At 35.7% G+C, this 23,627-nt stretch overlaps 3 protein-coding genes across 8 annotated transcripts; 2 read left to right on the top strand and 1 right to left on the bottom strand.

Annotated features, from left to right (window-relative positions):
• Window positions 1–2,502: 2,502 nt before the first annotated feature.
• On the bottom strand, window positions 2,503–7,610 carry LOC113727842 (uncharacterized). 5 transcript variants are annotated; one of them, XM_072080988.1, is made up of 6 exons: window positions 7,453–7,609; window positions 6,342–6,681; window positions 5,091–5,195; window positions 4,957–5,004; window positions 3,394–3,612; window positions 2,503–2,520 (listed from the first exon to the last, which is right to left on the bottom strand). In XM_072080988.1, the coding sequence occupies exons 2-6, from the start codon at window positions 6,606–6,608 to the stop codon at window positions 2,518–2,520; spliced, it is 642 nt and encodes a 213-aa protein (XP_071937089.1). In that variant the 5' UTR covers window positions 6,609–6,681; window positions 7,453–7,609; the 3' UTR covers window positions 2,503–2,517. The 5 variants fall into 5 exon arrangements, with proteins under 5 accessions (XP_071937089.1, XP_071937087.1, XP_071937086.1 ...); XM_072080986.1 differs by lacking the exon at window positions 2,503–2,520 and adding an exon at window positions 3,126–3,199 and having other exon boundaries at window positions 7,453–7,610; XM_072080985.1 differs by lacking the exon at window positions 2,503–2,520 and having other exon boundaries at window positions 3,126–3,612.
• A 4,871-nt stretch (window positions 7,611–12,481) lies between these two features.
• Window positions 12,482–20,100, top strand: LOC113733008 (inactive glucose-6-phosphate 1-dehydrogenase 4, chloroplastic-like). Of its 2 annotated transcripts, none has more exons than XM_027259107.2 (12): window positions 12,482–12,689; window positions 14,041–14,113; window positions 14,680–15,038; window positions 15,849–15,943; window positions 16,849–16,963; window positions 17,075–17,280; window positions 17,363–17,471; window positions 17,557–17,597; window positions 17,748–17,868; window positions 18,287–18,486; window positions 19,163–19,363; window positions 19,485–20,100. In XM_027259107.2, exons 1-12 carry the CDS (start codon window positions 12,564–12,566, stop codon window positions 19,720–19,722), a joined length of 1,884 nt encoding a protein of 627 aa, XP_027114908.1. In that variant the 5' UTR covers window positions 12,482–12,563; the 3' UTR covers window positions 19,723–20,100. The 2 variants fall into 2 exon arrangements, with proteins under 2 accessions (XP_027114908.1, XP_027114909.1); XM_027259108.2 differs by having other exon boundaries at window positions 12,551–12,689; window positions 14,673–15,038; window positions 19,485–19,912.
• Window positions 20,101–21,090: 990 nt separating this feature from the next.
• Window positions 21,091–22,059, top strand: LOC113729654 (uncharacterized). Its single transcript, XM_027253912.2, has 2 exons — window positions 21,091–21,261; window positions 21,388–22,059. Exon 2 carries the CDS (start codon window positions 21,389–21,391, stop codon window positions 21,812–21,814), a length of 426 nt encoding a protein of 141 aa, XP_027109713.1. The 5' UTR covers window positions 21,091–21,261; window position 21,388; the 3' UTR covers window positions 21,815–22,059.
• The last annotated feature ends 1,568 nt before the right edge of the window (window positions 22,060–23,627 follow it).

Raw genomic sequence — 23,627 nt, 5'->3', positions numbered from 1 at the left:
GCAGGGGACATCCCCTGCAAAGGGTAATCAATATTAAATCTTATCCCAACTTTTTGTCTATGTATACTGGATGCTGGAATGTTAGAGGATTGAATAAATCTATCATGCAAAAGGAAGTTAGGTCTTCTTTGGTAGATAATAATATTAAGTTAGGAGCTGTTTTGGAAACAAAAGTGAAAGCTGTGAAAAAAGATAAAATCTCAACTGCAATTGCTCCCTCTTGGAGATTTCTTTATAACTACAACTGGTCTTCTCTTGGTAGAATTTGGGTGTGTTGGAACCCAAACTTTTTGAATGTCTTTTGTATTGGCTCCTCGGACCAAGTCATGCATTGTAAGATTAACTCAATGAATAATATTAGACTTCAGGTACATTATATCTTTTGTCCATGGAGACAATGACTCCACAAACAGGAAAGAGTTTTGGAAGGACCTAGTAGACTTTGCTAGCCTGATGCACTCCACTCGATGGATAATAGCTGGAGATTTCAATGCTATCAGGTTTGGATATGAAGGATGCGGGGGCTCCAATGATTGGCCACAGTACATGAATGATTTTAATGACTGTTGTATTGACGCTGAGTTAGAGGATTTGAACTACACAGGGATGCAGTTCACATGGTGTAATAACTGGCAAGATGAGAATATTATTTACAGGTAAATTGATAGAGTATTAGTTAATGAGAGTTGGTTCAGGCATTTTTCCCTTCTCTAATGCTAGTTTTTTACCTAAAGGTATCTCTGATCATGCTAAAATTCTTGTGAAAATCCTTCCAAAAATGCGAAGAGTCAAGAAACCCTTTAAATTCTCTTGATTTTTGGACTGAAAATGAGAAGTTTATGCCTTTAGTAGCAAGAACATGGAATATTGATGTTCGAGGGACTCCCATGTTTAGTATCTGTCAGAAATTGAAAATGACGAAGCAGGAGTAGAAGAAATTCAACAAAAAGGAATATGGGACTTATCTATGAAAGTGTTAGAGGCAAAAAATGATCTGAAGGCCATTCAAAGTCAAATTGATAACCATCTCAGGGACGAAGAATTGCTTTCCAAAGAAAATTTGTTGGTAAAGAAGTATAGAGACCTCGGTCAAGATGAAGAGAACTTCTACAAGCAAAAATCTCGAGCTTCATGGCTGAATCTTGGAGATCAAAATATGAGTTTTTTCTTCAAAATGGTTAACCAAAGAAATCGGTGTAATAGAATAATGTCAATTACCAGGAAAGATGGGACACGAGTAGAAGATTATGATGAGTTGAAAAGGGAAGTCATATCCCACTTTCGGCAATTGCTCGACCCACCACAATCACATATTGATGAAGCTCCTGTTGATTTTTCTCCTTTTGTTGCTAAAGTCCCCAACCAAGACCAACAAAGCTACTTGATGCGGGAGGTTGCTGCTGAAGAAATTCTGCATAATTTGTTCTCTATTGCTAATAGGAAGGCTGATGGTTTCAATGCTAAGTTTTTCAAGCAGGTTTGGCCTATTATTGGCGAAGAGGTAACAAAAACTATGATCTCTTTCTTTAGAGATTGTAAACTCTTGAAGGAAATTAACTCTACAATCATGACTTTGGGTCCTCAGGTCCAGAACCCTTCCTTTTTATCTAACTATAGGTCGATCTCTTGTTGTAACACTTCGTATAAGTGTATTACAAAGATTATTGCAAATAGAATCAAAGAGATTTTGCCTCAACTAGTTAGTCCCTCACAATCTGCTTTTGTTCCAGGGAGGAAAATTGTTGGCAATGTATTACTTGCACAAGAACTACTGAGAAACTACCACAAGGATACAACGAGTCCACGGTGTACCATTAAAGTTGATTTGCATAAAGCATATGACACTGTAAAGTGGAGTTTCTTGTTCCAAATCTTGGAGGTGATGGGGTTTCCTGCCTCATTTATTGACTAGACATAGGAGTGCAATCAGAAAAAAAAGGTGAAGCATCTCACAACATTCCAATTTGTGGTTATTGGCTAGCAAGATAGCTCTTGGCCAACGAGTCCAAACTAACACAAATGCGTCCGTCATATGCTATTGAAGCAGCGACCATTTGGTGACACCCACCAGGGGAGGGGGCATGAAAGATGCCGTTGACCAAAAAATGGCCGTCCTGCAACTTGGAACAAGTTGAAACACCAATTCTCTTTAATTTGTTTATGGTACTGTATAATAATACATATCATCGAGTGACAAAAATTTGTGCATTCATTTAATTATTCAGTTGAGATTTCCTATAGTCATCCAAAAACTAATTAATGTGGTTATATATATATATATGTCTAGTAGCAAAAATTTGGAGGTGATGGGGTTTCCTGCCTCTGGGTGCATACGACACCACAGTCATCTGTTTTTTGATTGCTCTGTGACTAATAGTATTTGGAGTTTCGTCAAATCCAAATGTGCTGTCCAATGGCCTCAAACCAATTGGAGCAATTTGATGAATGGGTTGGAATTAACTTCAAAGGCAAATCTCATGCCAAAACCCGAGGAAGAGTTTTGCTAGCATCTGTTGTTTACTGCATTTGGAAAAAAGAAAGGAATGCAAGGCAATTTAGTAATCAATGCAAGGATACAAAGGTTATTCAAGAAGAGATCTTTGAGGTGATCAGATGCAGACTGTTCTCCTTCAAGAAAGTCAAGCAGACGGATACTAATAGATGGCTGCAAAGTGTTTGATCGTTAGTTGCTGCTGCTACATTTGTAGTCGATACACAAAGCATCTCAAACTGTTGTGAGATTAGCGTCAAATGTGAGTTGTGCAAGTTAAAGCTGTTGACTTGAAACATATCTCGTACTATGTTATTTTGATTCTTGGGTACTAATAAATTCTTACTTACCCAAAAAACGCTCCTAATGGAGAACGGATGAAGGCCTCCGTCTCAAGTTTAATGAAAGAGAGGAAAGTAGGGAAATGGTGTACCACTTATCACAAACTAAGAAATGTGTAAACTTCAAACCTGGATTTTACTGGAAATTGGAACAAACAAATACAGCATTTAGAAACACAGTAATAGTAAAACCTGAATTAAAGAGTCTTGTCTCCATCTGCAAAGAAATTTTATGAGCAGGAGGAGAAAATTTGTGGCGTTCAGTAAAGGAAACTTGAAAAGCTGCAATCAGATACACCAAATCAACATGAACCATTGCTTCAATATTCAAAAGCCATTGTGCTTCTCAAATATCGTAACACAACCCCTGATATATGATATAATTCACCAGCAAAAATCGCATTTCCATTCCACATACAATCAAAAGTTTATTGAAGCTTGACACACAGATATCTGCATCCATCGTCACATGCACGACCACCACGACGAGGCAAATATGCCACCAGATCGAGATGAAAAGAGAGACAAGAATGTGATAGTCTAAGATAAAGAGGCAAGTACCTCCAATAAGGAAGCAGCAAATTGCATTTGTGTCTCCTCATCTATAGTAAAGAAGAGAGGCACATGTACAAATAGAGATTTGATTCCATTCTGCTCTGCGAAACGCAAGGAATGATAGTATACATAGTTGCACACAAATCGGCCAGCATCATCAGAGGTCATCACTTCATAGCCCATCTTAGCCAATGCCTTTGTGATCTCTTCAACAGGAAGAGAAGTCTAGATGCACAAAAAATCAAACATATACCAATAATCAGTTCCCCAGTTCATCATACAAGCTCCAGAAGATGCAATGAATTATGCTACAACATAACAAATAAAAGTACTGAGAAAAACAGAAGCTAGGCTAAGGAATACTAAGAGTAACTACAGAGATAAGATTTAAAAAATTAGAGAGTTCTGAAGAGCTACCGAAATATAGATACATCTGTTTGAAATAGTAGTGTCTCCCTTTACTCTGGGAAAATCTATAGAAAGGCATTGATTTCTTCTAAAATTACGTATTCACTTAAATTGAGACGGTAAACACACTATAGGTGACACAGCTTCATCAAGGTTGACAAAGGAAAGGTTTATCCTGATGTAAGTTTCAACTGCCCAGTGTTAATCTCTTATTCTAGTATTAGGCGGCCAGGAAGTGCATGTTCCTTTGGTCAGTTCTTTCATTTGCATAGGATATATGGCATCTAAAAACATAGCAGTTAGAATCTGAAGGTCAACCACCGATTTCAACCTTTATTGTAGTTACTGATTTCTCTGGAATTAGGTATTTTTGGGTAAAAATGTACACAAGAAGAAAAGAAAAGGACTAAAAATCAATTTAATTGCATGACATAAAAAGGTTGTGCATTATAATCCTGCTCGATTTCCATCTTACTAAACAGCCCAAGTCTTCTCCTTCCCCCAAACCCTCCCCCACAGACTCCAGGAACAAAACATATTGAGTTAAATCAACAAACTTGTGTCTTTGAATCCAGAATCATGCCCACAAACAAAAACCATGATTTGTAAGTGCAGAAGTTAATCATCTCAGTTTCACCCTTTTCATAATACAGTTGGCAAACCAAATACAGTTCTAAAGAAACCTATATCAGAAACTTCAGCAATTTTCATACCCATTAACTCTATACTTGAAAAGCCTTTCCAGTTAAAAGAGAGATCCAAAAAGGAACAAAATAAACCATGCAAAATGGAGGTAACAGAAATGAGATGAAAAAGAAATACAGGGATAACATCCAAGGAAAAGAGTGATCCAACAAGCAGGTGAAAGAGCATGCCGAGGTAACAGAAATGAGATGAAAAAGAAATACAGGGATAACATCCAAGGAAAAGAGTGATCCAACAAGTAGGTGAAAGAGCATGCCGAGGATGCAAGAGTAGATGAAATTATAACATGTTCTAGATAGGCCACCGTTCACTGTTAAGAATTATAGTCAGCTTAGTGGCACCTCTATTCATTTTTTCACACCACCACATGTTGTCAACTTATCTGAACAAAAAACTTGAAGCAAGATACAGAAGTTTCTTCTGGAGCTGCGAAAGGAAGCCATAAAACCACTATACCTCTCGTGCTCTTGAAATTCCACCATCTGCTGGGATAATAGGGACTTTCTGAAATGACAGATGTTAAAGCACTAACTAAGTCAGAAATGGAAATAGATACTTAAAATGAGAAAGTGATCAACGCAACAACAGACCTGAGGCTTCCACCCCATCTCATCAGGGCAGCGAAATGTAGCTTCATTGACTGCTTGATTCTCTATTGCAAACTTTGTTGCACCACTATTAACTCCGAAATGGACCTAAGGACTCAGAATCAAGATAATTGGAAAAGTTACTATATGAATTCAGGAAATTTAACTGTTTAAACCCATTAAACAATCCTATGTGATTACACTAGAGTCATGGTGCAGACATTCAAATCACAACCATAACAAGTTAATAACAATCACTCTCTGATAATTCTAGAATTTTATTTGTGTTCTGATCGCGTTGCACTTTCCAATGACCACTCACCATGCAAAGTTCCTTATTAGTAATTTTCTTTTAAAACATAATAGAAGGTTGGCTTCTTTGCAATACAGGTTGTACATCTAACACTGGAAGCACGGAAGCAGAAAAAAGGCATTACTTTGGTTTAAAGTTAAATACTTTGCCATCCAATAACCATAGTTTAATATTATAGGTGGACAGTCTGAGCACTTGTTCATAAAAGAGTATAGATAGGTGTCAGAAAGTAAGTCCACTATTCAATTTTTGATCACATTCACAGTCATCTTTGTAATACCCAACCAAGAGTTAAAGCTGAAATGCCTGAAGGATGTTTCAACACGTCCAACCAGCAGTTAAGTGAATCATGTCCAATTGAGAACTCTGATTTCAGCCTGATGCACATGCTTCTGTGGACTTTCAACAATCAACTCTCATTTAATTAACATTCAACTAGTCACTAGTAACTGCAGTTAAAGGCTCGATTTTTCTAGCAAAAAATGCAAATTAATAAATGCCGTGAAGGCATCCATCACATAATTTTAGAATGTCTTAGTCAAGGTACTTAAAGAGTCAAATACCAATGCTGAAGTTTATTTTGATCCTGATATCTACTGAAAGGAGCCTTTCTAAACTGAGAGGAAAGGTACATTTTGAAAAACCAGTACTTATCAGGAATTACAAGCGCGCACACTTGTATCAAATATGACAGACCAGTTACCAGTCAATGCCATACTCAACATGCAATCCAGCAAAAGTCCAAATTCACATTTTCCCAATGTCTTACTCAACAAGGGAATAATTTAGAATGTCAAAAATACTGGCCTTAAGAGAGTCATTAGATGTCAAAGTTTGGCTAATACATGTATAAGTGAGCAATCAATCAATACTTTGCTTTCTTCATTAATGGTAGCACGAAAAGAAGCAGATGAAGAGAAAAACAAATGCAACAAACATACCCAAATAACTCTACCAGGAGTGGATGACTCGTTCTCAGCTGTGCTGATAACAGATTGCAGTGTCTGATATAAAGGAACAACTGCTCCCTGTCCTGCAGTCTCAAGAATACTGCAACTGCCAAGGATTACCCCTTTGGGCAAACCCCTTTTTTTCACATACTCTTTTAGATTACTGACAATTGTCTCAGTAGGATTCTCCGCAACTCCATGAAATTTTTTAAAACCAGTCACATGGATGGTTACAGCAGGAGGCCCTTCAGACCCCATCAATCAACAAGCCTTACGGTATGAAGCTTTACACTGTTAAAGCATCCAACGATAAAAACAGATATCTAGATCCCTGCATCAAACACAAAGGAAGCAATCAATTTATAATTACAAAGAAAACATCTTCTTTATCTACAATTGTTCTTTTATAAATTGAATTTGAAATTTAATCCTCCACTTCTCATATCAATGTATCCATTAAATATGTTTTATTGACAAAAAAAAGTGTCATCTAAATGAACATGATAAAGGATTTAAATCATAAGGGCCAAGCCATCAGTGACCCGTTGACATAATCATGATACTACATCCAAAATCGAGCTTTTCCAAATGACAACTATGCTGACAATTGTCGGTTGAATAAACCGATAAAGCTCCAAAACGAATTAAAACACCAAAATCAGAAGCATATGAATCAGTCCCATAAAAGATGCATACTTGAAAATTACAAAGCTGATAAGTTCGGAATGAGTATGGAAAATCCTACTTTTCAGAATTCATGATAAGATCAAATAAAGCCCAAATATTGATCCAAAATCTAACAAAACCACATCAAGAAAGCTAAAACCCCTCCAAAAGTCCAATTATGACTAGTTCACCATACAGATACTAAAGTTCATGACTGAATGAGTCGAGCTTACCAAGAATCAACGGTAACACACAAACCCAGACGAAATTCAACTCAAACATAGAAGATAAAGCAATTGATCATCACATACCACACGGATCATCAAGACCCAGAAATTTCACCAGAAAGAAAGAAGAAGATAAAGGACTTGATAGTATGCAGCAATCAAGAAAAGGAACAAAGCAAATAGTATAAAGATGAGAGCTTTATGCTCACCTGAGGGAATCAAGGGAGCCAAAAGAAGAAATGGCTCAACCACCACTCTTATCTACACAAAGCTATTAAGCAGTCAGTAGTAATAATGGCTGTAAGACTAAAGTGTTTGACACCTTTTAATTATTTGATTGATTAGATTAAATAAAAACATACATTAAGAACGTAGTAGTGGCAGGTCGTTTTCATCATAGAAAAATAAAACAACATGGAGAATACATACAATACAATTAAGGGATAATTCTAGAAACCTCCCCTGAGGTTTCTAATAATCTCATTAGCCTCTCCTAAGGTTTGTAAAATTATACTTACCTCCCTTGACAGAATTATGGGCCTAGTTACTCACATTACATGGAGAAAAATTACTCATATACGCTAGTACATTATGTCTTATTAGAAAGTAATATCTAACGGTTGAATAATTAGAATACTAATTAAATATTAGTAACTAACTAATGGAAGTAACTGTTGAAAATTTCTTTAATGATGAATGGTGACTTGCAATTACAAAATAATACCAATGGATATATCAAATTATGTTATTTTGTGATTGATAGAACTTGACAATGATCAAAAATCAATTGTATGCAGTGTAAGAAGAGAGGTTTTGGTAGAAGGAAAAAATACAGGAGCAAAGAAAGTTGTTCATGAAAAAAAATTTTTGAAACTTTTAAAACCATGATACTTGTAAACTAATTTCGTGAAAGTAAAAAAAAAAATGAGGGGAAAAAAAGACAAAATTCGAAACTTTTTTCTGTTCAAAATCACAAGAATTATACAAATCTCATGTTAAGAGATATGATTGGTTTGTTTTGCTGAATCTTGTGATCATTAATGTAGTTTTATTATATATTTGTATTGTCTAATATATTAAATGTAAACTTTTTGAATGGTGAAATGTGTGTATTAATTATTTTTAATTTTTAATTATTTTCATTCTTTTACTAATACAACTTATATACATGCATAAGGGATATTTATGCAATAAGAGTTTCATCTCTCTTTTTAAAGTATTTTTAATATTATTCTTTTTTATGATTTGGACTAATTTTGTTACCAAAATCTTAATCTCAGGGGAGGTTTGTATACTTTTACAAATCTCAGGAAGACTTGTGAAATTGTTAGACACTTTAAGAGAGGTTTCTGAAATTATCCCTGCAATTAAGTATTTGTACGTAATTATTGTGCTTTAGCCTATAAGAAATGATATGATGGACTTTTCAATAATGTCTTTTTGATTTTTTAGTCCCAACAAAACAAAGGCTATCCACTGCCTACCCCACCCTACCCCAATCCTAGCAAATAATTCCCCACACATCCCAATATAGAAAAAACAAAGATGTTAATACAAGAAAACCCCATACAATTTCATCACTTTACCCTCTAAATGTTCAATTGATCAATTTTCCTGGTGGCATTAAAATTTCTCAGTCAAATAGAATCAGCATATTAGTTCTTATAATCCATCTTTTCATTTATATGACATTAGTTGATTAGTGTGCATGTCATCAATGAAAAGACTAAATAATCCTTAAAAATTTTATTTTGTTCTAAAAATACAAATTTATAATTGACTTTAGCACATAGAATTCTCTTTTTTTTAATTTTTTTTTAACAAAACAGGGATGAAATTAAAAAACGAGAAGGGAAAAGGAGGATTTCAATCCAAGAACTTTAAATGTTGGGGTCTCAAATTTAACTACTAGGTCAAAACCTCTCAATGTACATAGAACTTTCACGTGTCTCACTTTATATATAAGAATTGTGCGCATAAAAAGTTTTTATGCAATGTATTTTTTGGATCAAAATTAAGCATGAAATATCTGTCGATAAAATATGCATGTCATGTGACCAAATGAGAGAGGAATTGAAACTTATTTGTTGATTACACTCGATTCGGAAAATTAAAACACCACAGATAGATAATGATGCAATTGAACATTTAGGGAGCAGAGTGATGAAATTGAAAGTTTGGAAGGGGGATTTTGGAATTGACCCAAAAAAAATTACCCCTAAAAACGTTAGAAGGTTTAAAGCATAGTTATTAAACCCGACCCGGGGAGGAACCCGGTGAAAGAGGTGGGTCAATGGGTTACTGGTTCAACCAGTGGGTAAGTGATCCAACCGGTGGGTCACTACATATATTTTAATATTATGTTTTATAATTTTTGATATGATTAAAACTATAATAAACTATGTTATAGTAAATACTCAATTAGTCCAATTTATTATAGAATCATTAATTCTTATAAGAATTAACAAAATCTAAATTTAATTAGTAATCTACCAAACTTCAAGTATAAAAATTTATCTAAGAGTAATTATCTACTTTATTTACGAATTTTAAGTGCAAAAGGTTATTAAGAATAATATTTGTTTTTAAAATGAATTGTGTAATATGTTATTTTTTAAATCCATTTCATAATTTATAGAATTTAGGGAATAATAAAATTTTATTAAAAGATTCCAAACAAATTTTGTTTTGAAGAAATAAAATAAGAATAAAAATCTAATATATAATATAGAAGGAGTGAATAAGCACCAAGTGAGCTATTGGGCTAGCGGTGAGTGTGCTTAGGTTTTATGCTTGAGGTTTGAGGTTTGACCGGTTGAACCGTCGGACCGGATCGGATTTAATAATTATGGTTTAAAGACGCTCGACACTTGGACTCGAGGCAGTGATACTTGACCTGGGAACTAAGGGGCCGCTTGGTTTGAGGGGAACTAATGGCAATTGAAATATTAGAATCATGCCCAATTCATGATTCCTGACTAAATTGGGAGGAATCACTCAAAACCCTCAACTCATTTCCAAGTTCCAACAGTGAATAACTCGCTTCCAACTCACTTCCCCTTGCTCCACCCTCTCCCTCTCCGACCTCTGCTTCCTTCACTGCCTCGGCTCCGGCGACATCGGGTCCGTCTACCTCGCCGAGATCAAAGCTCCCAAGCCCCCTCCTCCTCCTCCGCTAAATTCCTCTTTCACTATCAAATCGTCCCTCTCAGCAGGCAACCCAACCTCCCTCTTCTCCTTGTGAAAAGCAAAACTGATGTTTAATGGCAAGAATGCTGGTGGCCATAGGTGGATTGGAGTTGTGCTTGCAAACAGATTTCAAAGGATTGGGATGGAATTCACCATTTCATTTTGGGATTTGTTTTTGTGATTGTTTAATTAAAGTTCCATTTGCCAATTTCAGAACAACGAAAAATAAAAAGACACCATGTGCCAAATCTTTTATTGCAGACATGGATTTTTGATTGATAATTGCAAAACGAAGCACAAAAGAAGAAGTTTTGATTGGTGGTCGTCAGGTAACGTTAGCGGTGGGGAGGCATCGAGCCAAGAAGACAAAAAGTCCAAAGGAGAAAAAAAGAAGCAAAAATAAATTTTAATATCCATCCCACACCAAGCATTGCCTGTGGGAATGATAGCACCAATTCAAACCCATACTGATTTTCTATCCATTATTCCATTTCCCTTTCCAATTCCAAAGCATGAACCAAGCGCCCCTAAATGTAGTAGTAATACTTAGGTTGGCAGCAGTTACGAAACAAAACCATTGGTTAGGGCCTACGGGGTATTTGTGAGAGCTGAAATGGAAATTAATTTGTATCTCCAAGATTCAACTCAGGTGATAAGAATATTGTTGGGGTGATAATGAGATTCGTGATCCAACTTAGGTGATAAGAATATTGATGGGGTGATTCAACTTAGAAGTTATCTCCTTTCATTCTTTCTCTTTATAAGACTTGAAATCTCTCTTTAAACCAAAAAAAAAAAAATTAATTTATGTTGTTTAAGGAGTCAAAAGTGGAAATGCCATGATATTAGAGGTAAATTATATTACGGATATTGATAGAAATGCCGTAGTATTGTTTGAGTTTAGTACGAAGGAAACTGAATAAGTATGCTGGCCCCTAGTTGGTGGAGAAGAATTGTTACTAACAAAAATAAAATGAAAAACCCATTACTATTTTCTTTTCCCTTTTTGTTTTGCTTTAAAAAATGAGTTAAGCTGTGGTTTCTTTCATGTGGTTTTATTGGTTCCACAATAGATTCTCTGGGTTTTTTTTTTTTTTTTTTTGTCAGCAATTAAAATTCCTCTATTTGTTTTTCTCAAAAGAGAACCCACTCTTGTGCAGTTTCAATAACTCCAAACAATCGGCTGATTATAATTGTTTTTAGCTGAAAAGTTTCTGGACCGTGCAAATTATGAAGGTAGATAAAACCAGAAATCAGCATCACAAAGACATTTGTCATAGATTAACTTCTTTTTTTTTTCATGGAAAGAAAGAATACTAATAAGATATGAAACAAACCCCTGTCTAAGTTGTGAGTTTGGCATCAAGTGGCATATAATTGCTGGCAACCTCAATAGTGAGAACTGCCTTGGAAGGGAATGATAGAACTATTATAGTCTTTTCTAGCAAGGGAATAGAATTAGTATAATCAATAGTGGTGCTCATTATATAGATGCAATTATGTTTGACAAGAAAGATGATTTTGGTCTTACTTTAGTGAAACAAAAAAAAAAAAAAAAAAATCTTAAGCTACTACTTTGTTCATCTTGTTAACATGTTTCATTAACACACTTGATAAATTTCATAAATTAATCTGTCTACTATCTAACGGATTAAGCAATGCTTGCATCACAAAAATTGAATGCATAAACCTTTCCATGGTTTCTGCTTAGATCAAAACGCATCAAAAAACAAAAAAGCAAATTTTTTACACACTTTCAACGTCAATATGTAATTTTTTTTATATTAATAAATTTAGATTATGTTATATAATATGAATTTAAATCATGCACATGCGATATATATTCATAAATGTTAGTGTAAAAAAATCATTATAGTGTCAGTGCATTGAAACGGAATCCTAATTTCCAATATTTTGAAATGTCAAGGGCCAAACTTTGACACCAAAATAAACTTCAACACCGAGCATGAAAAGAAAAGTATAAGGACCGGATCGCAAATTTTTCATTCGAAGGGCATAAACCTCGTGCGTTGTCAGTCTCAGGGGTTTATTCACTTTCTTGTTTGATTCTTCGAATGTATCGAAGAACTGAAGCTCTCAAAGTTTGAGGAATCCAATCATAGTGAAAAAAATGTCGATGGCATCACTTTCATCCCAGAAACTATCACTGCCTTCTCTGGAGACCTCCGGCGGCCGGCACATTCATCGGAAGATGGCTGTTTCTTCGGCCACCCCATTTCGGAGTTCTTCCTTCTCTGTTAAGTGCCGTCAAATTTTGTTTACGTTATATTTCTTGCTGACCCATCAGAGCTCTTTTAATTTACGTTTGATAAAATGGGCTTTTATCTATTCTTCTGATCATTTTCCTGAGTTAGCTTATTTAATTATTCAACACCTGGGTACTGAATCATTTTATAGTTCTCAGTGTACTTTTTTTTAAAAAAATTTTTTATCGGAAGTAAATTCTATTATGGTCCATAAATTATGTTGCTTTTCTTGGTTTCTCCTGATGAGTCAGTGGAGGTTTTTTTTTTTTTTTTTTGAAAATTTCTGAGCTGATTCGTCAAACTTGAACTGTATACTGGATGTTTTACTCAGCAGAGTTTGCATGAATGTAATAATTTTGAATAAAGTAGCAATCTTTACATTTGAAATACCAGACGTGAATTGTATCGTGCTGGTAGCGCTATGGTTGGATGCCTGCTCAATATTGCTGGAGCTAAGGAGTTCGACTAGTGGAAGTCCTCCGCCTTCCTCCCTAGGGATCAAGAAAGAACAAGAACAAGAAGAGAAACTAAGCTTTACATAGTAAATGGAATTGGGATTACTTCATGGTTCAATTTTGTACATTGCATGAGGAGGAACTAGCAATAGATTGCCTGGCTTAGAATGGGATAGAGTACAGTGTCTGCCTTTCTGTTGGGATCATGTTCATTGTCCTTGTACGAGCAAAGGCTTGGCATCTGTGGCGGTGAGATACATGTGGCTCCCGTCTGCAATATTTGAATATTCTTGGGTGGATTTTATCTTGGAAAGTCTGTATGAAGGTGAACGTGATATGCTAAGTTAGTCTAGTATTTTTCAGATTTATGATATCTTATGTTAATCCCATCCACCATGTGGTTTTGTGATGCTTCTTTTGATGTTCTGTAGTTTCAGTTGTCCCATTTATTTTATGAAATACCATGAAATATATCACTGAAGATTTTGGGGTTTCTTATTTTGACATTGCTAATGAAGGTATTCAGCTCAAGAAGGGACTGTCTTTGCTTTTTATTGTAATTTTTGTTTGTTTGTCGGCATGATTTGAAATTTTGATGGCTGAGGGTAGCGACAACTATTTGATGTAAAATTATAAGTTTGCACCTGCTGGAGAATAATAAGGCTTAATCAAAGCCAGCTTTGACAAATACTTTGACTACTTTAGGTGATTGTCTATTTTCATGTACGAGTCAGTTGTTGGCCTTTTGTCATAGCATGCAAGGGAGTACTGTATTTGGTTGGAACCGCTCCAGTAGAGCATATACGTGTTAAAATTCAATCGATCAATGATCTGATGAACATTAAACTTGTGAAGAACTAACGCAATACATGTGTATTATTTTTAGGTTGGAGCTAATCATGTATCCCTTACAGCATCCAGCCGTCTGATGGCTCATGGAAGGGCTAAAAAGTTCTGCAGTAAGTTTTGTCGCTTGAAGCTTTGGATACTTGAAATTTTGAATTTTCGAACCGACAGAAACTGTGAACAGCAGAATGTGTTGAAAATTCTACAGTTGCAAGGCAAAGATCAATCTAATGACTATTCAGATACAGATTCATTGTTTACAGGCCAAGATTTCACTGCAGTTGCCTTACCATCTGGTTGGCATTTGTCACATAAATTTTATGCATTTGACTAACTAAATTTTCAGATTTAGAATCTAAAATACAAATGAATATTGAAAAGTTTGCTAACTCTACCTAGAAAAGAAGTCCAAATTGTACATATTGGCACAGTAAGGTTATTTGTAGATATCGTGGATCTTTTTTCCTGGTTAACTATCTATTTGTTTGTATCCAACCACTCCAATTTTTACCCCATCCCCCCTCTTCCCCACCCCCCCATCAACAACAAAAAAAAATAATAATAATAAAAGAAGAAAAGAACAAATAGAAAAGTTTAATTTCTTCTCGAGCTATGTAGGAGCTATTTTTATAATAATTTAGGCCTCACAAATAATAGCTTCAATTGATGAAGCACACAGATTCTAAGGAAGGTTTGGGGAGAACAAGTCTGTGTCCTGAAGCAGTTCCAGTATCAAATTTTGCGCTTCCATTTAGATCTGGAATGAATGCTTCCTCAGAATCTTTATCTTCCACTGGTGCCAAGGCAAAAGCAAGTTCGCAAGAGGAAGAAAGTTCTGAACCAACTTCTCATTTCAATATTTCATTAAAAACATTAAATGCTACGAAATCGCCAGCATCTTTGCTGCAGAGCTATACCCCCGAAGTTGGTCGGTCACCATTTCTTAGCATTGCTGTCATCGGTGCTACTGGTGAACTGGCGAGGAGAAAAATATTTCCCGCATTATTTGCTCTTTATTACAGTGGTAACCTTCCAGAGGTATGGCACAGACGACTTCTGCTTTGTTTTGGATAACTGTAGCTTAGTCTTTTAGTTCATGAATTATTATTAGTATTATTTTTTTTATTCTTTAAACCTTTTCTGTACCTTTTCTGTAAAATGCTTTTACTGGTCTTTTCACTAGATGTATGAAAGAGTTGGGTGCTTCGTGGATCCTCACTTGCACCTATTGGCTATTGTAATCCAAATACATATAAAAGAAACAGTTTTTTTTCATTTTTTTTGGGGGGGGGGGGGGGGGGGATGGAGGAAGGGGAAAGGGGGCCTCCATTCCATTCGTCGTCTTATTATTTTGACTCTCTCTTTTTGCCTTGTACTTGGGTTAACTTTGGTGGTATTTGTGTTTTTGTTTGATACCCTGAAGTCAACCCAAACACGTGAGTCAACTGCATATCGGGTGCTGTTAGTTTGAATAGTGTTCAGAGGCATTTTATAGGGTAGTTGGAGAGAAAACACTACATAACCATTTGATAGCTTTAGATATCTATAATTTGAATTGTATGATGACAACTACTCACTCCCTTTGTAGAGAGTGCTCCTACCATCTTATGCTTCCCTCCCCACTTGTTAAGAATAAGAATCAAAATTAGAAGTCACAAGAAAATTTCAAATGCATGCAAGATCTTTGCATGCAAGATCTTTGGAGGGAAAGATTCGAGGCAACATGTTTTTGTTTTTTGGCAAGATGAAATATGAGCATCTTCCCAATAGTATCCCTGATTGTGAATTTTTTTTAATATTCTTTTTCAGCAGAATTATCTAGTCTGACTCGCCTTCTTATGGTTGCAGAATGTTGCTGTATTTGGGTATTCAAGGAAAACTTTAACAGATGAGGATCTGAGATCCATAATAGCATCAACTTTAGCTTGTCGCATCGATCATCAGTATGCTCCTCAGTTTCCTTATTAATTAGAAAAGACATTTTGGCCTTTTCTTTCTAACTTCAGTATCTTTTTGAGATAACCATTTTTGGGAATTCAGTAGCTGCAAAGTCTAGATTCCCTTTTACTTTTGTAACTTATGAGCAATTAATAACACAGAAAAACTTCTATTCTTGGTTTCATGGAAAACTCTTTTCATAAGAAGACGACTCTATCTCAAACTATAATAGAGTTCATAATGATATTGACCATTTCGCAAGATAGTATCCTTGCTTTATCCTGTCTTCTCATCTTCTTGACACAATTCACCCCTGTACCTTGAGAACATAGAATTTCAATGTCCTTCAACTTTCTTCATGGCATGGAATTTGACACTACTAACATCCAAAAAAGGGGCAATTATGAGTAAGTGAAAACTTTTTAGGTTTCTACTTGTGTGTTGGATTCCCTGGTATAATGTCTCGTAGAATTGACCTTGGATTAGCAATGTAGTATATGGTTCCATTAAAACTGAAAGCCTCACTTCCGCAGAAAACTGGCCAAGTGATGTGAAATGAACTTGACTTTCATTTATACAATAAATGCGCAAAATGTGTTTCTTTTAGTTTGTGACACAGAGACAGTGCAATGAAGGAAAAAGGACTTCTGCATCCTCAAAATATGTTGATCACCTTAGCTTCACCTTGAGTTAGACTGCCAATTAAAACTTGGAATTGATTCAGTTCTCTCTCACATCTGTCTTTCTATGCAGAAGTCCAAAAGCTCTAAATGAGTTGAACTTCAAATGATAAATTACTTTGTGGAAGTTGTAGAGTTTTGTCACTCCTTAATTTACTAAACAGATGATGAATATGTATTCATGTATAGAATATGCACGTGTATATCACCGAGTTGAATAACATCTGCAGACAAGGTTGTGAAGACAAAATAGATGCTTTCCTTAGACGAACATACTTTGTTGATGGAGGATATGACAATAGAGAAGGAATGTTGAAGCTCACAGCTCGAATGGAACAAGTTGAGGTAAATAATGTCAATCTATTGGAACTGTTATGTGTAGGATTGACATCCTTTCGCTTGAAATTATTTTGGATTTTGTTGATTTGTAATTCGCTAACAGCTGGCCTACCTCAGGGACAATTTGAAGCAAACAGAATGTTTTACCTGTCAGTCCCCCAAGAAGCACTCCTTGATGTTGCATTTTCTCTCTCTGAACATGCTCAAACACAAAAAGGATGGAGCCGTATTATAATTGAAAAACCCTTTGGTTTGGATCTGCTGTCTTCTGATCAGTTCACTCGGTCCATTCATTCAAAATTTGAGGAAAAGCAATTATACAGGTGCAACTGTTAAAATTGCATAGGATCAGATTCATATTTATTTATCAAGTATTTACCATTGATCTGTTTCCCATATTTTCAGGATTGATCATCTTTTGGGAAGGAATACCATTGAAAATCTAGCAGTGTTAAGGTTTTCTAATCTAGTTTTTATGCCACTATGGAACCGAAATTACATTGACAACATTCAGGTAATATTACTAGCTAATTCATTGAGTTGAAAATGTGGCTTTAAGTATTATTCCCGTCTTCACTTCTGTTAACTAAGTTTTGTAGGTTGTTTGGTCGGATGACTTGGCTACGCATGCACAATCAAGGTCGACTACATACATACATACATACATATATACATATATATATATATATATATATAAGCAGCTGAACGTATTTCATTGTCTTATGACTGGTGTTTATTACATAATTTATAATTCTTGAAAGTACCTTTAACTTTTGACTTTTTCTATCAGATATTTGGACGAGAATGGGATTATAGGTGATGTAGTACATAGTCACATACTCCAGACAATTGCTTTGCTTGCTATGGAACCACCTATAACCCTTGATGGTGAAGATGTTCGCAATGAGAAGGCATGTGACTTTTATATATATATATATATATATATATATATATATATTTGTGATACCTTTTTCCTGTGCAAAAATTACTAATCTATCTGAGGGTAACACCTTACTTCCGCTAAACTTTTAAACATATTACAGTGCAGTTTTTCGAATCGTTTAAATGGTTTCAGGGTACTGATTTAGTTTTTGTTTTTGCTGTTTCTTTGAGACAAATAGTTTGAATCTGCTTTTTGATGTATCTACTGGGAGCTACTATTATGATTTTGAATTGAAAGACAGCACAATGGATCAGTACCTTTCAATTTTGTCAAGTGTGGTTTAGAACTTAGATTAGTTTTTGGATGGATATGAGCAATGAGGTTAAACTTTGTACATTGAGTGAAAGTGTGCATCTCCTCAAAGTCCAAATTTTTGTCTTTTGTAGGTCAAGGTTTTGAGATCAATCAAGAAACTGGAACCTAGTGACGTTATTATTGGACGGTCCAAATCTGTTTCTGTAGGCAATTCTGCTGACAGTCTAAATCTGGCTCCTACATACTTCGCTGCTGCTCTGTACATTGACAATGCACGTTGGGACGGGGTTCCTTTTCTGATTAAAGCTGGCAGGGGCCTTGGAAAAAATAGGTGGTGTACTTTTCTTTCATCAATGAAGTTTTAATTTCATGAAGTTGTTCAACAATTTAATTGCATAAGTGAGAAATATGGTGATTTTTAATAAAAATTCAGGAGAATTTCCCTCTAACCTGGAATCTGGATTTTACTTGGTGTTTAGAACTGCTTTGATTAGAAATGAGCTACTTCTCTCAGCTTCTGTTCTGGTTTCAATTTCTTCAAACTTTAATTTGTTTCTCAATGACCAATTACAAGGGTACACTGGACATGGACATTTTTGTGAAACCTGCTTTTGACCAATGTTCAACCTGATGCACATTCTCGATGCTCTGTTAAAGAATGAAGCATTTACAGGAAGAAGAATGGTGCATTGTAATCCATACATCGGCCAGCAATACACTTGCATATTTGATAGCGGTGGAGGGTAGTTGAATTGAATGGTGCATTTACGCATCTTTTCAGAAGTTCATAAAGTTCCATCTGTTTCAACTTTCACCTTTTCTGGTTGTATTTTGGATTATCGAGCTTCAATGGTAGCATAGATTCTAGTTCTGGTTATTGTGCAGGACTGGCATCACCTTCCTCATGCTCTCATTCTAAAATTTTGTCTCTATTTGACCATACTTCTTTCCTTTGTATCTCGACTTTGGCTTAGACATGTTATTGACTTGGAGAACTTCTTCTGCAGGGTCGAAATACGCATACACTTCCGTCATGTCCCAGGAAATCTTTACCTCAAGAATACTGCACGGAATAATGATCTTGCCACAAACGAGCTAATTTTACGTGATGCTCCTGATGAGGCAATCCTAGTCAGAGTCAACAATAAGGTCCCAGGATTGGGCATGGAATTGGATGCCTCAGAACTGAATTTGCTTTACAAAGACAAGTATGCCATTTACTTTTCTTCCAGTAGCCTTTTTGCTTTCGTGTGCAATCTTGTGCTATGATGCTAAAGATTAACTTCTTCCTTATGCTTCATAATGCCTGACATTGTCTTGAAATGTCAGGTATAATGTTGAGGTGCCTGATTCATATGAGCAGCTTCTCCACGATATCATAGATGGAGACAACCATCTATTCATGAGAAGCGATGAGGTTTCAGCTGCATGGAACATTTTATCCCCAGTATTGCAGGAGATGGGCAAGAATAATATTCCATCGGAGCTGTACGAGATGGGTAGTAGGGGTCCAGATAAAACAATCTATCTTTGGGCAAAACATAGGGTTCAGTGGGTAGATGACTGATAAAGTCTTCGCACGGCAAAGGGTCCATCTTGGAAATGGTCCTGCCTGCCAGAGTTTGCCCTTGACAGATCGATTTCCATGAACGTGTGGCCTCCTTTACGAGTACATTCGTCATTAACCTTGCTTCCACATCTGTGGGCCTGGTAAAAGAATAAGGGTTTTAAAGCTCTGGTCATGTTTTGGTGATTAAGTCCGCGTGTTGTGGTTACTACAGAGGTGTGAGCATTTAGCAGCAGATTTGTTGCATCTCAAACTTGTATTTTGCTCGTTAAGGGCCAGTCTGATGTAACATTTGCCCCATCTGCAGCCTCATAATCAGCTTGGTGAGGGCCAATTTGATGTAGCGTTTCTTCTATTTACAACCCTATTCTTAGCTCATTAATTTTTGCGCAAAATTTTGTTAAACCATTCCAAAAGCCATCACTCTCTACGGATGAAAGAATGCACCTAGGACATCTTAGAACCGCAGGGGGCACAATATTGGACTCCTAACTATTTGGTAAAAGATTGCTTATGGGAGGGCTTGACTAGAATTTCTCCAAACGATTACAAAGGTCCAAGGCAGGTTGCTCGATAGTTATTGCAGGTTTCTTCCATTTCTCCCATTCCATCGTCGTAGAAAGAAGGGATAAAAATTTTATGTTGGTAAGAGCAACTACTTGACAGGTCTAATAGTTGTTCCGAGATCAATAAAAGAGTCGTACGTAAATATACAAGGGTTATACTTGATTCAATTTAGCATATCCAGTAGTAGACTCCACTTGACATGTGAATTACTGAGGAGGGTTTTTATATACTCACGTGATACTTTTTTATTTGTTTTGAAATAACTACTGGACATGCTTAATACTTGCTCCAAATCGACATAGGATTTTTATCGAAAGTTTTCCAGTTCGAGGGAAGGGATGGGATGGGAATCAAATCTGAGTAGATTTCTTGAAGTGGTGGGCATCCTTTTTCAGAGGGTGGGTGGATTGAACCACATTCAAACTTTCAGAGGAGGTACGGGCAAAAACCGTGTGGAAAATATAGAGGGTGACATTGTGGAGTAGGGAACGCGCTTACCTAGAAACATTCCACCCCAACAAAAAAAAATCGTACAAAGAAGCCGCCAGCAATTGGGCATCATCACCGATATCAGAATATCTAACGTCACCATTATGGGTGGCCATCATTGATCATGCTACTAAATAATGGTTGGGCCAAAGCATTACGTTCACCATCTGACGTAAGAAATGACGCTTATCTGCAATATGTCACTCATCACGACGACACCTTAGAAGTGAAATGTGATAAGAATCAGATTTTTGTTCTTCAGTGCAGATGCTATAAATCAGTGGAAGTGGCTCTGATCATGACCTACAAATTAAAGTACTGACAAGAGACATCGTGATATTTTTTGACCAAGATGAACTGGTGCCCCATCTCAAAATAAATTGTTGGTTTTGTGGTGTTAAAGTTATAGAGACAATTGATTTCTTTATAACTATGCGAAGACCAAAGCAATACAAATCATAGCAGGTCACTTGGACAGACCAGGTTGAAGTCAATCACCCAAATCATATCTATCTTTACTAGTGCTATTCAGGCCACTATCCATCATTCTCAATTCCAAAACAAGCTGCTAGCCAGGCCCTTATTATCTCCAGCCTTGTTATTTTGCAGTATGGATGGGGAGAGGAAGAAGAGAAAGATGGATGATGCAGAAGCAGAAGAAGATAATGAAGAAGAGAAGATGGAGACGTTCTTTGCTTTAATCAGAAGTACTCGAGATATCAGGGAAAGGATGGTTATGAGCAATGCAGATAGGTTAAGGTTAGAGGAAGATCAGAAGAAAAGGGCTAATCATGATCAGAACAAGCCCAGTGCAGTTTGGAACCCCACATTCCAGCCCGGAGATTTCATGGAAGATCAACCAGCTCAGAAGGAGTTATGCACTCCTCCTCCTCCTCCGCCTCCTGGTATGATTATAAACCAAGAAGAAGCAGGCCCTTCAAATTCAAGGAAAGAAGCTGATGTAGCTCAAGATCAAGATGATCATAAAGCTGGAGGTGAACACCATCATGACTTGGACCTCAATCTTTCTTTGTAGCACATTTTGATTAAATGGTAATAGTAGGAAATAATTTTGATTAATGTGCAGTAGGTACAGTACCTATGGCATTAGTTAGAAGTTTTTGAGGTGTAGAACAAATTTTAATACTACACTTAGGTTTTCATATTAACATACTTTAGCTCCATCGATTTTTTTTTCTTCCTTTCTTTTTGAGTTGTGTGAATTAAGAAGTCATCAGAAGCTTCGTGAATGAATAAATGTGCATTAATTCTCACCCGAAACTGACAGGACATGCTACTGACCTTTGAGACACTTGCCATGACTTGTTTAATGCTTCTTGCACCTTAGCATGGATTCAGTTCTGAAAGCATTTACGTATTAAAGTGATGTGTAAAAGGCTTGTCTATTTAGTTTCCCTAGGCCTAGGGCACTGAATAAGAAGTGGATTAAGTTTTTTTTTTTTAATGTGAAAGGATAAATTTCTTCTTCGAATACATTATGAGTGGTAATTTTAGAACACGGGTTATTTGAAATATGACTAGTAAATTTAAAACATTAATAGTCAATATGCTTTCCTTTTTTTGGAGTGCTTATAATATAGGAGAGTTCTATAGTTCCGTTAGGGGTACTCTGCCGCCGATGAAATCAAATTCACTGCTGTTTGATATAAAATAAAAATTATCAACTTTTAAATTATTTTAAGATTTTGAATCAATAAAATGATGTGATAAGATGTAAATGGATTAAAATCTAGAATACCGTACGCAAAAAGAACGTAGCATTTTTCTATAATGTAACATGTTAAGAACTCATGATCCAAACACACCAATAACTTAAAAAAATGCACACACTGGTACACCATACATAGTTTTATGTATTGTTGTACTATTATCTACAAATGTTATTGGCTAAATATTTGGTGTGTTAATTCACAGACTTGTGTAGAAATGTGTAGAAACCACCCAAAAAAAAAAAAAATCCCCCATTGGAAAAACCTCCTTGATCTTTCTTTTGTGGCCTTTAGGAGGCCATGGTGCACCAATTGAGGGGTTGCTATTGTTTAACGAAGTTGGGTCCATTCAACTTCTTTTTCGGTATGTTCACCGAATAAGTTCAACTACTACTAGTTTCAGCTGGTGACTCTTGCTTCAGTAAGAAGTGGGCCGGCTTGAAAACGATATAGAATAGTAGGTGTAGAGCTGGGGCCTGCTTGAAAAGCAAATCATTTTGTTTGGAGTGAAGATTATTTGAAATTTTTTAAGAATAATTATGTGATATATGTAAAAAAATTTTAAAAAAAAATTGATTAATATTTTATACGCTATCAGTGCAAATATTTGTTTACATTAAACAAGTATAGATATATGACACATGAACAAAAAGTGAATTTAAAATTTGAACAGTCATAATATGTCTTTCATCTACGCTTGCTTGTGCAAAAAAAAAAAAAAAAAAAATCTATACACTGAAAATGTATAAAAGTTAATAGCTAAAGAAAATAGTTAAAAAAAGGATAATTAAGAAACCTATTTATTAATCAATTTTATTTTCAAAATAATCCAAACAGGAGAAAGCAAGAATATCCTTCTTCAGGTTGGTAAACCTTCATAGTTGATCCTTCGACTTGATCAACCAATCAACTAAATAATTAGTCTAATCAGAAATGCTTTACAACATTGGAGAATTGTCCCACAGGCCATGGCTTTGAAAATAAAGGTACATACTGCACACGCATATATATATATATATATATGTATATGTATATATTTCAAGTTATGAATATAGTATGTGACCTAACCAGCAAATGGTTAGGGGTTAAAAACTCAAAAACCCGTAAGTTTCTGCTCCT

Source organism: Coffea arabica, chromosome 2e (genome assembly GCF_036785885.1).
Source record: "Coffea arabica cultivar ET-39 chromosome 2e, Coffea Arabica ET-39 HiFi, whole genome shotgun sequence".
NCBI lineage: Eukaryota > Viridiplantae > Streptophyta > Magnoliopsida > Gentianales > Rubiaceae > Coffea > Coffea arabica.
The sequence above is the reverse complement of the archived record's forward strand: the minus strand, read 5'-3'. Positions and strand labels throughout refer to the sequence as shown.

Excerpts from the sequence above, each read along its gene's own strand:
- LOC113733008 (XM_027259107.2), top strand. The coding sequence starts at position 12,564 with ATGTCGATGGCATCACTTTCATCCCAGAAACTATCACTGCCTTCTCTG. Across the intron at positions 16,964-17,074 it reads CTCGAATGGAACAAGTTGAG|GGACAATTTGAAGCAAACAG; the intron begins GTAAATAATGTC and ends GGCCTACCTCAG. Across the intron at positions 19,364-19,484 it reads AATTTGCTTTACAAAGACAA|GTATAATGTTGAGGTGCCTG; the intron begins GTATGCCATTTA and ends TTGAAATGTCAG.
- LOC113727842 (XM_072080986.1), bottom strand. The coding sequence starts at position 6,608 with ATGGGGTCTGAAGGGCCTCCTGCTGTAACCATCCATGTGACTGGTTTT. Across the intron at positions 5,196-6,341 it reads CTCCTGGTAGAGTTATTTGG|GTCCATTTCGGAGTTAATAG; the intron begins GTATGTTTGTTG and ends CTGAGTCCTTAG. Across the intron at positions 5,005-5,090 it reads AGATGGGGTGGAAGCCTCAG|AAAGTCCCTATTATCCCAGC; the intron begins GTCTGTTGTTGC and ends CTGTCATTTCAG.
- LOC113729654 (XM_027253912.2), top strand. The coding sequence starts at position 21,389 with ATGGATGGGGAGAGGAAGAAGAGAAAGATGGATGATGCAGAAGCAGAA.